At 36.7% G+C, this 12,675-nt stretch overlaps 1 protein-coding gene across 4 annotated transcripts in view; it reads left to right on the forward strand.

Annotated features, from left to right (window-relative positions):
• Window positions 1-12,675, forward strand: part of myo6b (myosin VIb) — a 42,475-nt gene that overhangs the window by 2,918 nt on the left and 26,882 nt on the right. For all 4 annotated transcript variants that reach the window (XM_044142421.1, XM_044142422.1, XM_044142423.1 and 1 more), the window contains exons 2-10: window positions 3,893-4,039; window positions 8,339-8,408; window positions 8,482-8,555; window positions 9,215-9,344; window positions 9,630-9,735; window positions 10,482-10,537; window positions 10,619-10,716; window positions 11,147-11,311; window positions 12,210-12,290. In XM_044142421.1, the coding sequence (XP_043998356.1) occupies window positions 3,923-4,039; window positions 8,339-8,408; window positions 8,482-8,555; window positions 9,215-9,344; window positions 9,630-9,735; window positions 10,482-10,537; window positions 10,619-10,716; window positions 11,147-11,311; window positions 12,210-12,290 (897 nt within the window). In that variant the 5' untranslated portion in view covers window positions 3,893-3,922. The remainder of the gene's footprint in view (window positions 1-3,892; window positions 4,040-8,338; window positions 8,409-8,481; window positions 8,556-9,214; window positions 9,345-9,629; window positions 9,736-10,481; window positions 10,538-10,618; window positions 10,717-11,146; window positions 11,312-12,209; window positions 12,291-12,675) is intronic.

Below are 12,675 nucleotides of genomic sequence, written 5' to 3' on the forward strand. Positions count from 1 at the left end.
TAAAGCAGAAAAAGCACAAATCCATCTGTAGTCCTTTTTAAAAATATATATAAAATCAGAATTTGGTAGGTGCATCTCTACTTTTCAGTTTTTATCAGTTTATAACGCACATTATTGCTGCAATCTTCAGCATAAAGACCTTATATCATACTGCGAGTTGCATAAGCTACATAATTTATCATGCTGCAGGTATCTCATATCGACTCCTCACTCATGTTAACTAAAGGAAGTTATGTTCTATAACATTACATTAGAGACCTTAGATTTACTTTGTTTAGGCAAGGCAAGGCAAGGCAACTTTATTTATATAGCACCTTTCAGCCAAGGACAATTCAAAGTGCTTGTACAAAACAAGTTAAAAACAACAAGAAGATAATAAAAAGAAAGTAAATTAAAGCCCAAGCAGATTAAAAATGTACAAAATAAAATATTAGACCTCCCACTGCTCATTGTTATGCAGCCTCAACTCAAACGTTGTAACCAAATGTAGAGAAACAGTTTGTGTGAAAACAGCAGTAAAGTCTGACAGGTTTTATCTGAAGAACTTGATCAGGAGTTTTACCACCAATCTCTTTGAATGTCCAACCCCTGGAGATGAATATCAGCTGTTGTTGGGTTATAACATCTATTACAAATGTTTGTAGCTGTTAACGTCCAATCAGATCGTTTTTTAAGCAGAAATTAACCTGTAGTGGAGCAAGAGAAGCAGAAACTTTGGGATCCAAAGGTTCCTCTTGGAAATCTTGTTTGTAAAATTAAAAAGAAAATTAAATATAAAAAAGTTAATAATTGTGTTTCTAATCTACTGCATCCAACAGGCTACGCTGTTAGCATACAAAGCATCACTTGGAATATAAGTGCCAACAAATATCACCTTTTAAACACATCACTGCATGTGCTACATTTACCCTCTATGAAGACAACAGCAGTGTCCACAGTGGACTGTGTTCCTACATGTCAACATGATATCCTTTGTGCTAACATCAGCATATTTAAGAAACATTAGCATGTTATCTAATTTGATATAAAATCAGCTAACAAGTTATATCAATGTTTGGTAACATTGACATAATTATCTAACATTATAAAGAGAAAACGTTTGCCAACATGCTAGTGATGACCAGGAGCGTTTTAGCTAACATTAGTGTTTTAGTTCATATTTGTTTGTGTGTTTTTGCATGCTGAATGGAATCAACATGCTAGTGGTGTCCTTTATGCTAACATTAGCATATTTAAGAAACATTATCATGTGACCTAATTTGATAAAAATAAAAATAAAAATCTAAATTTTTACATCAGTGTTGGGTAATATTGCCATAATTAGCTAAAATAATAAATAAAAAATGTTTGTCGACATGCTAGTGATTTTAGCATTTTAGCTAACGTTGGCTTGTTACTTAATTTTTAGGGTTAGTTTTTGCAGTTAGTTTGTTTTAGCATACTGAATGGAGTATATTGCAGACTTCAGGCTGTATGTCAACATGCTATCATTTATGCTAATATTAGCATTTTTAGGAAGCATTAGCATTCTAGCTCATTTTAATTAAAAGAAAAGCTAAACCTAACACACTGAATGGAGTGAGTAAATGTTAGTTGGCATGCTAGCGAAAGACAGAAAGGCAACATGCGCCATGAAGCCCAGATTCAAAATATGAGAAGCAGCTCAGTTAGAGGAGAGAGAGATGTTACTCTGATCACCCTCGCAATAAATCAGCTTTAAACAGAACAAACAGTAACTTTAATAGTTTTAAAGCTGTAACTATTTAAATCCGGTTAACTATTCCTGATAATCTTCGTTTGGGATGTTCGTGTGGGGTCACCTGAGGTCATGCTACCCCCTGGAGTGACTACAGGAACCCTGCAGGGCGTATTCCCAGACACATTGGACTGGGAAATCCTCTCTTATAAGATCAGAAGGGGAATAACAGGTTAGTGGAAAGCAGAGCAGACAGCAGCAGCTGGTCCAGTCCCAATCAACTAATGCAAAGGACTGGGAAATGTCACTGCTGACGTCACTGAGAGTTCTAGTAGTTACTCTGATGCGGTCGTTCCGTTTCACTTAACAGATTGCAGTCAGATGATAAAGAAGGTCCTGGGTTCGATTCCCGGCCCGGGGTCTTTCTGCATGAAGTTTGCATGTTCTCCCTGTGCATGGTGGGTTCTCTCCGGGTTCTCCGGCTTCCTCCCACAGTCCAAAAACATGACTGTCAGGTTAATTGGTCTCTCTAAATTCTCCCTAGTAGTGTGTGTGTGTGTGTGTGTGAATGGTTGTGTGTCTCTGTGTTGCCCTGCGACAGACTGGCGACCTGTCCAGGGTGACCCCGTGACCCCGCCTCTCACCTGGAACATAGCTGGAGAGGAACCAGCTCCTCCCGACCCCATTAGGGACGAAGGTGTTAGAAAATGGATGGATGGATGGATGATGGATGGATGGATGGATGGATGGATGGATGGATGGATGGATGGATGATGGATGGATGGATGGATGATGGATGGATAGATGATGGACGGATGGATGGATGGATGGATGATGGATGATGGATGGATGGATGGATGATGGATGGATGGATGGATGGATGGATGGATGGATGGATGGATGGATGGATGGATGGATGGATGGATGGATGGATGGATGATGGATGGATGGATGGATGGATGGATGGATGGATGGATGATGGATGGATGGATGGATGGATGGATGGATGGATGGATGGATGATGGATGGATGGATGGATGGATGGATGGATGGATGGATGGATGATGGATGGATGGATGGATGGATGGATGGATGGATGGATGGATGGATGGATGGATGGATGGATGATGGATGGATGGATGGATGGATGGATGGATGGATGGATGGATGGATGGATGGATGGATGGATGGATGGATGATGGATGGATGGATGGATGGATGGATGGATGGATGGATGATGGATGGATGGATGGATGATGGATGGATGGATGGATGGATGGATGATGGATGGATGGATGGATGGATGGATGGATGGATGGATGGATGATGGATGGATGGATGGATGGATGGATGGATGGATGGATGGATGGATGGATGGATGGATGGATGGATGGATGGATGGATGGATGGATGGATGGATGGATGGATGGATGGATGGATGGATGGATGGATGATGGATGGATGGATGGATGGATGGATGGATGGATGGATGATGGATGGATGGATGGATGGATGGATGGATGATGGATGGATGATGGATGGATGGATGGATGGATGATGGATGGATGGATGGAAAGCTGATAACAATCTGTTTATTATTAGATAAGAAATTTGGTGAGTGCCACTATTAACTGCACTGTAAAAACACAAAATCTTATTAAGTATTTTTGGTCTAATTTCTAGTGCAAATATCTTAGAATACTTGAAATAAGACAAAACTAGAAATAGGAGCTTATTTTAGCTGAATAATTTCTTAATATTGATGAAGTTTTCTACTTCCACCAGCAGATCATTTTATTTATAACATATGAAAAATATTTTATTATAAGTAAAATGATCTGCCAATGGAAATAGTACATTTTTACCAATATTAAGAAGTTATTGACTTAAAACAAACTCCCATCAATATCTTGCTGTAAAGTTTGTTTTTCTTATTTCAAGTGTTTTTAGATATTTGCTCTTGCAATCAGACCAAAGGTATTTGGTAAGAGTTTGCTTCTTGTAGCTCTGATAACAGACTGAAGAGCTCTTTGTGCATTTGGAAGTTAGTTAATTTTAGAAGCTGAGAATAAGGTTTGGTTTTATGAACTGACATAAAAAATGCAAATCTGTATGTCTAACTTTGCATATTTCTACAAAAGCAGGTTCTTCTTCTATTTGTTACCCACCTTCCTGTTCCGGTCGCTCTCTCCCCAGCGGTGCGGCTCGGCTGAGCGGAGGAAAGCCATGGAGGATGGGAAGCCAGTGTGGGCGCCCCACCCCACCGACGGGTTCCAGCTGGGCATGATCGTTGACATTGGAGCCGACGCGCTCACTATAGAACCGCTGAACCAGAGGGGCAAGGTGGGTCATCGCAAAGTTTTGCTCCAAACATGATGATGATGTGCATCGGTTTGATGTTTGTGCTTCGGTCTCAAAAGTGTCGCCACTCCGCTGTCAATACAAGGTTCTCAAGGAGGCGTTTCAAGGTTTTGGAAAGTCTGTATAAAGTGCTTGATGTCAAACTGGACAATTTTCTAATAAAGTGCAATCTAACATTTGATTAAAAACTGTTGAAACAAGATATTTTCATACAATCTGAACTTACATCAAACTAAACGTTTCTTGTTTTAGGTCAGTTAGAATCACCAAAATTATTTCAATTTCCTAAATGCCAGAAAACTTAGAGAGAACATGTTTTAGACATTTTTATATTGTAACGTTTTTGTACTGGCCTTTAATTTAACTGTACGTACTTTACATAGATTGTTTCAATGTAATGAATATTTTTTATTCCTAATCCTTCAGTGACTTATAGAAAATATGAAATTTTGCCATTGTTTTGTTTACCTTGTCTGTGCTATAAAAGGTATAATACTATTACAATACTACAAGAAATTACATCATATAGTAATTTAAACTGGAAACTGCGGTGCTGGAAAAGTTTTAAAATTTACCTTGAAAATCGTGAAAATATTTTCATCAGGGAAAATATTTCCCCCAAAAATAAATTCAGTGAATAAATATTTCTGTAACTTTCCTTCAGCCAGTCTCCAGTGTGATTTCAGGCTGCAAGGCGTCAGCACAACAATGTGCATAATGGGAGAAACACGAGAGACCACAAGTACAGAAACATAAATAAGTAAAGAGCAGCAGCAGGTGTGTAGCGTTGCCTAGAGAGAGAGAAGAAAGAGAGAGAGAGAGAAAAGAGAGAGAGAGAAAAGAGAGAGAGAGGAAAGAGGGAGAGAGGAAAGAGAGAGAGGAAAGAGAGAGAGGAAAGAGAGAGAGAGGAAAGAGAGAGCAGCTCATTAGGAGGTGAAGGCCACCTGTTGCACCTGAGTCACCTCCGGTCCACAACCTGCAGCAGCTGCTAGATGCCTCTTATTCTTTAAATAATTTGATAAATCTTTTTAAATTCTGTCTTAATGTTTTGCTAGGAGCTCTTACTTAATCTGCAGGATGTAGTTTATACAGGAAAACAACAAATTCAGTGTCTTTTCCTAAAATAAGAGGGAGGTATGCTGCAGCTTTTCTACAAACACACCAGGCAGTTTTATGCTAAGTCAGTTGAGCGATCATACAACACAGAAAATAAAAAAGATGAGACAAAATCATTTTTAGTCTCCTGTAGGATGGCAAAAAACTGCAGTTCAACAATAAAAACAGCACATCCAGAAAGTTCAATAGCTATAAATAAATATGTAAAAGCAAAAAATAAAAAAATGGATTATGTTTGAATCATCTTAGTGAGATTTGACACATTAAATGGCTGCATTTTGTGATTTCAATGCAACAAATGCAGAAATGTCTCAATAATTTAGAATATTCTCAAAAAAACATTTCTTTCTATTTTCTACCAGATATTAATTTGGTTATTTACTTTTTAACTTTACCATACACAAGTAAAAAAAAAAAAAACACCCAATGGTGAAAAAAAACAAGACAAAAATGTTTAAATTTCTCTCAGTGGTAATAACTCAAAATGTTGACTTAAGAAATTGTAGGTAGAAATATAATAATCAGCAATTAAACAATTTCATTCCAGTGTTTTGTACCTGTGGCACATCTAAAAACTGACGGACAGCGGCCCTTGAGGACTGGAGTTTGACACCTGTGTCCTAAACAAAAGTCACAGTTTTCATGTTTGCAGTTATACATTTCAAGTATTTTGATGGTTTTTACTTTCAGCAAAGAAAAAAGCCCAAATTTTATTTATCAGAAAATTTGAATATTACATGTTCATTTTATATAAGTTTATTTATTTCTGTATAAATTATTAAATATAATTTCATTATTTTTTATCAGTAATATTAACTGATAAATAAATTCTAATGGAAACTCCTATGTTTTAGTTGTCCTACTTTTCCAAATGACTGAAAATGAAAATAAACTTCTATTTTTATTTTATTATGTTACATCAAACTGACAACAATCAGGAAGTAGAAACCATCTCTTCCTCACAGCTGGATTTACATATTTTACTCCAGATCATTTGTTTAATTAGTTCCAGGGACGCCGCCGCGGCATTTCTGACTCAGCTTTACTGCTTCCTGTCAACTTTTCCTGTGAAAATTATATGAAAATTATACATTTGCAAACCGTCTGCATGTGGAAATCAGCTCCTGAATTCTGAGCTGGAATGTTTTCAGGATAATTAATATTTGTTTGTGTGGCGAAAAAATCCCTTGAAGTTGAAAACATCTTTGTTTTAGAGCCGATCCCCTGGAACCTGCCGCCAGGCTCGTTAGCGGCTGTGTTTCTGCGTCACGTTTTATTGGTTAGCCGTTTTTCACGCAGTCGTTATCGTGGATGACCATGTCTGTGTTTGTGCCAACATCCTCCAGGAGGCTCACAAAGCTCCTCTTGTTTATGATCTCCGGCTCCCTGTGCTAATAAACCATGCAGCATTGTGCAGCCGGCCGGGTTTACGCTGCCAAGCGCTAATATAGAGACGTGGAGAACAGCCATTAAAAATAATGAAGAATATAATGGAGATTATGAAACCAAAATATATTGTAGGAGTAAAACTGATGTTTGTCTTGATTGATTTGTCACCATTAATAATAGAGCTGCTTTATTGGTTCCTATGAGTTCATCATCATCAGGGCTGAGCAAAGCCATTTTAGGGCCCTGAGCAAATTGTAATGTGGGCCCCCATTTTAAAAATGGACTCATTTTAAAATGATGCCTCGTCGTTCCCAGGTCACTACAGTAATATACCCAGGACACTCTGAATACCCCGAATAATTGTCACAATAAGCAATAAATCAATTAATCACACACTAAATCAAAATTCTCAGTTTTCTTTTGCTTGATTTATCTTTTTTTTTTTGTCTGGATGTCAACTGGATGACAAAAGTTTTTTATCTGGTTCTTTGGTCTCAACTGGCCATTTTTGTTTACAGAGACTTCAATAAAATAGATTTTATTTGTTAGTTTTGTTTATTTATTTTTAATAAGTAAAATGTCTTCACGCTCTAGCCTTAAATGTTCATTAGAAGTTAAAGTTTATTGATCTTTGAGAATGTGTTCTTGCAATATTATGTCATTACATCACTTGATAAAATGGTCTCAAAATAACAATATTATTGTTATTTCAATAACTTTAGGTTGGTTATTGTGACAGGCCACCTGAAATATGACACTATTATTCATTAATATTGATGAAAACGTTCTGGTTCCACTGGCAGAGAAAAACATTAAGTCATAATAATCTGCCAATAAAAAATGTGCCATATTATTTTAACCATTTAAACACTGAATTCAGAAGAGAAACCTGTTATAAATGTACCAACTGTAATAATAATGTGTAATAGGATTTATTTTGTATTATTCAATGTTATTCCAAAACAGAGATACTTTTATCATGCTAGCCTTTTGCTCTGGTGATGTCGAGTCCCTAAGCTGCTGCTGAACTTGCACATGCCTTGGGCCGGCCCACATCATCATCATCATCGGCTCCTCACTCAGTCCGCTCAGCGACTCAGTCAGGTGTTCAGATCCTGTTGCTCTCCCTCCAAATAATTCATCACGCTGCCATGTCTCCCCTTGTTTCTCTCACAGCCGACTTGTTCCATTGACTTTATTTCCATTGACTCAGAGACAAAGCAGCAGAGCAGCAGTAACTAACACATCCATGCAGCTTTACAGCCGTCTTTAAGCGTCATCAATCACCTTTATGTCTTAACAAACACATCTTGCTGCTTTTATGCCCCAATAAAAATGTTTTCTCTGCAAAAATGTAAAATCTTACCAAGTATTTTGGTCCATTTTCTGCAAATATCTTACTACACTTAAAATAAGACAAAACTAGCTTACAAGTAAATTTTAGCAAAATATAGCAGCTTGTTTTAAGTTATAATTTATTAATATTAATAAAAAATATCTAATAACATGGAAAAAATATTTTAAATGAAACAATCTGCCAGTGGAATTAGTACTTTTCTTCATGACTATTCAAAAATGACCGATTTAAACTCGTCTATCTTGCTGAAAAGTTACTTGTAAGTTAGTTTTGACATATTTACACCAGAGCTTTCACCATAAATACTTACTAATATTTTGTGTTTTTGCAGATTAGCCTCTAATAAATGGTAAATATGTTTGAGCCAAACACAGCTTGTGTTTTCGTTGCTGTAAATGTTGATGTGGTTCATGTTTCAGACGTTTCTGGCTCCGATGAACCACGTCTTCCCAGCAGAGGATGATGTCAACAAACACGTGGATGACAACTGTACGTTTCCAGTTTTTAAAACTTTCATGTTCTTCTACAATTTGACTTGAATTGTTCTGTTTCCTGTGTTCAGGTTCCCTCATGTACCTAAATGAAGCCACTCTTCTCAACAATGTCAGACTTCGGTACAATAAGGACCACATCTACGTATGTTTTTACTTCTGTCTATAATTTACAGCCTTGAAAATATTATGTTTTACTGTAACGATTAATAGATCAGAATTCTGTGGCAAATTTCTCAAAGTTTTGATCCACTGCTGCTGATTTCTCTGTAATAATTACAATATAAGAGTATATATATATATATATATATATATATATATATATATATATATATATATATATATATATATATATATATATATGATATATATATATATATATATAGTGTATATATATATATATACACCGTATATATATATGAATGAATCAAACATGTGGCATTAATTTCTCTTTACATACACTTAGGCTGTTATTATTGTACGAAATGTTAGTATTAATTTGGATTAAGTAGCAGGTTGCAGAGCAGAGAGATGGGATCTCCAACCTCGACTCCCTTGGGAAGAACTTCCAGGTGGTACCGGGGCAGGTCAGACCCGGGTCAGAGCGGGAAACCCTGCCTTTACTGACTCACTTAGGAAATTAGAAACAGCTGCTAGATGAAAAATTCAAGACATGAAAAACGGTAGAAGGCGTGTCTTGCTCGCTTTCAGTCCTCTTTCTTTCACCTCTGTTATTGTTTTTTGTTGAGGAATATAAATTATGCATCTGCAGTGGCTCTGACCATGCATGTGCTTCTCCTGCAGACGTATGTGGCGAATATCCTGATAGCCGTTAATCCTTACTATGACGTACCGAAACTGTACGGGCCTGACGCCATCAAGTCGTACCAAGGAAAGTCGCTGGGAACTCTGCCACCCCACGTCTACGCTATAGGTGAGAACTCGCCTGTCAGACTGAACCCTGGCAGGTTCATGTTTGCAAAAACGCCGTGCAAACTTTGAGCTTCCTGCTCAACGAGGATGACCCTGAACATCCAGGTAGCAGAAACAGGCAGGAAGGAGGACTGATGCGTTTGGAAAGTCTTCACCCGCCGATGTTTGGTTTCTATAAACTTGTTCTGCACTATAGTTTCATTAGTGAAATGATGCATTATTTTATTTCATACGTTTGCATGGATGACAAATGACATGATGAATGTTCCATGTTTGTTTGATGTAGCGGATAAAGCCTACAGGGACATGAAGGTTTTAAAGATGAGTCAATCCATCATCGTTTCTGGAGAATCTGGAGCTGGAAAAACTGAAAACACCAAGTTTGTTCTCAGGTATTTCCTCTTTCTTTCTTTCCTCTTGTTTTTATTTGAGGTTATTTTTAAAACAGTTTTCCAGTTCTTCATAAAACCATTCATGACCTACAGAACATTTTTAGTGTATAAATGCTTTAATGCATTTTATTTAAAGTAGTGCACTGGAAAATAGTTGGTTTTCAAACATTTGAACAAATACACATCTGAAGATTTAACTGCATTTGACAATCTCCTAAGTAGATAAAACACACTTCTACTTTTTGAAAGTTTTTTATCTGACAAATATTTTGGTGTTCAGTTTAACAATAAATCATTTTTAAAAAGGAGAAATTCTTAGTTTAACTCACAATGTTTGAGTTTATTTTTAGAAAAACTCATTTGAAACCATTTAATGTTCAGGAAATCTGCTAGATTTTCATTACAGTAAAGGTCAGAGAACAAAATGTAGATTTTAAATCTAGATTCTTATCACCTGAGAGCTGAAGTTCTTCCTCAGACTGTAAACCAGAAAACCAAACAGGAACAAATTTACTGTCATAAATCACAATTAGAAAATCTGATCTACAGCTTTTTAGTAATCAAAATAATCCTGAGGATGGGAAAAGAAATCCAACATTAAAACATAAAACTACTTAATAAACATAATAAATAACATCATCGTGTTTAACTTCATTGTTGATTGGGCAGCTGAATACCCAGCATGCATTGCTGCTTTGCAAAACCACCATCTGTGTTTATTTTTCTGCTCTGTGCTCATCCTGCAGGTACCTGACAACAACATATGGCAGCGGTCAAGATATTGATGAAAGGATTGTGGAAGGTAATCCATGACCACGTTCTGCTGGGTTCTGTGTGTTTTTGGGGAAAATTCTCACTGTGATTTTTATACTTTATGCTCCAGCAAATCCCCTGCTGGAGGCATTCGGAAACGCAAAAACTGTCCGTAACAACAACAGCAGTCGGTTTGGGAAGTTTGTAGAAATTCACTTCGATGACAAAGTAAGTGATTCTGACGTAAAGCACACAAAATCAACTGTTGGTTTAATATGTAGTTTAAATATCTTAGTACATTTAAAATAGAACAAAACTAACTAACAAGGAACTGGTATCAGAGGTTGTTTTAAGACAATAAATCTTTAATTTTGATGAAATACTTGTAGTGAAACAAGATATTTATTCCATATTATAAGTTAAAAATGTCCACTTGTAGATCATTTCACTTATAAGTACTAATTTTTCATCAATAGAATGAATTATTTACTTAAAACAAAAGTTTTAAGTAAAGTTTTTTTGTCTTATTTCATGTTTACTGGGATATTTGCTGCAGAAACTAAACCAAAAATATGAGATTTTTGGTGAGATTTATTATTTTTGCAGTGTAATTCTTCATTGACACACCTGCTGTAAAACTTGTCTTGTGCGTCACCAGAACTCTGTTGTGGGTGGATTCGTCTCCCATTACTTGTTGGAGAAATCCAGGATCTGTATGCAAAGCAACGAGGAGAGGAACTACCACATCTTCTACCGGCTGTGTGCCGGGGCGTCTGAGGACCTGAAGAAGACGTTACACCTCGACTCGCCCGACAACTTCAGGGTCCGTGTGCAACAACAAGTCTTCCTGTCCTACAAGTTTTCATGTTTGGTCTTTTTAAAACCACAGATGAGCAGATTTTATCACTGCCACTATTTTGGGATCCGTTTCTACGAACTTTATGCTTCAAAAGTTTTTTGTTTTTGTCCAATCTACTTTGGAAAATAGATTTTAAATATGCTATTTATTTGGGATTTACATATTTAACCGTTTTTCATCATGGGCGTGGAATCCGAGTTAATTTTCTAAACTTAGGTTCCACATTTATGCAAATCCAAAATTAAAACACAAAGTTACTCTTATGATTGCTTTAATACTTAGTTTGGTTTGAGAGTTGGTGCAGCTGTTTGCAATAAGGACACAGACTTCGCCGCACTGACAGCTGAGAAGGAACGGAGCTGGACGCCCAATCAGCTGGTTAAAGTAACATTCAGTGGGATTGTGGGAAATGAAGTCATGTGAGTCGCACAGCTCACAACCTACGCCTGAGTATATGGGAGTTTTAAGGGAATCTGAATAAAAATGCACACCGCACGTTTCAGATTATTTCTATGAAAACTATGCAACTCATCCAGAAACTTATAGCAGACTAATTTTATAGCCAACCAGTATTCTGTCGATTCTAATTTCATGACTGATGATTTTCAGTTCAGCTACTTAAAATATAAAAAGTGATTCTTTATTTTTGTTCTGCGACCAGAACAAAACCCGCCTCAGGCTGTTCCTGTAGATGTTTACCAGAATCAAATCCCCAAGGCAGAAGCCTCTTCGTCAGGCCGTTTCCTTCTAGTTATTCAGGATAATATTGCAGTAAATTAATCAGGATTTCTCTCCAACAATGAGTTTAATATTTCCTAATCTTGACATTATTGAACAGTTTTTTCCTGGATTGTTTTTGCAGTACCTGAACCGAGGATGCACCAGATACTTCGCCAGTCAGGACTCTGATAAACAAATCTTACAGAGCCGTAAGAGTGCTGAGGTAACGTTCCTCCTGTGTCCCTCTGCTGTTCAGCTTTTGGTTTTTCTAGACCATAAATTACTAGCAGAGAAATGAAATATTCTAGTTTCAGCAGTAGCAAGGATTCTTTAAAGTGCAAACTTACTTTTTAAGACAAATGATTATGCAGTCTTGAGTAGCAAAACTTTTTAATTAATGTTATAAAATGATAGGAAAACTTATTTTCCTCTCCAAGGGACAAATTATAAAAAATTTTCTGTAAAAACTGCAGAGTTTTGGTGAAAGTAGTTGCGTTACACACAGCATGATGCATTTTAAGGGTTTAATTTTGTTTATTTAATGTAACAAATGTAGCTAACAGCTAATGGAAAACCCACAAATATGAAAATTACATCCAACCAATTTA

This window comes from Gambusia affinis, linkage group LG16 (assembly GCF_019740435.1).
Source record: "Gambusia affinis linkage group LG16, SWU_Gaff_1.0, whole genome shotgun sequence".
Taxonomy (NCBI): Eukaryota; Metazoa; Chordata; class Actinopteri; order Cyprinodontiformes; family Poeciliidae; genus Gambusia; species Gambusia affinis.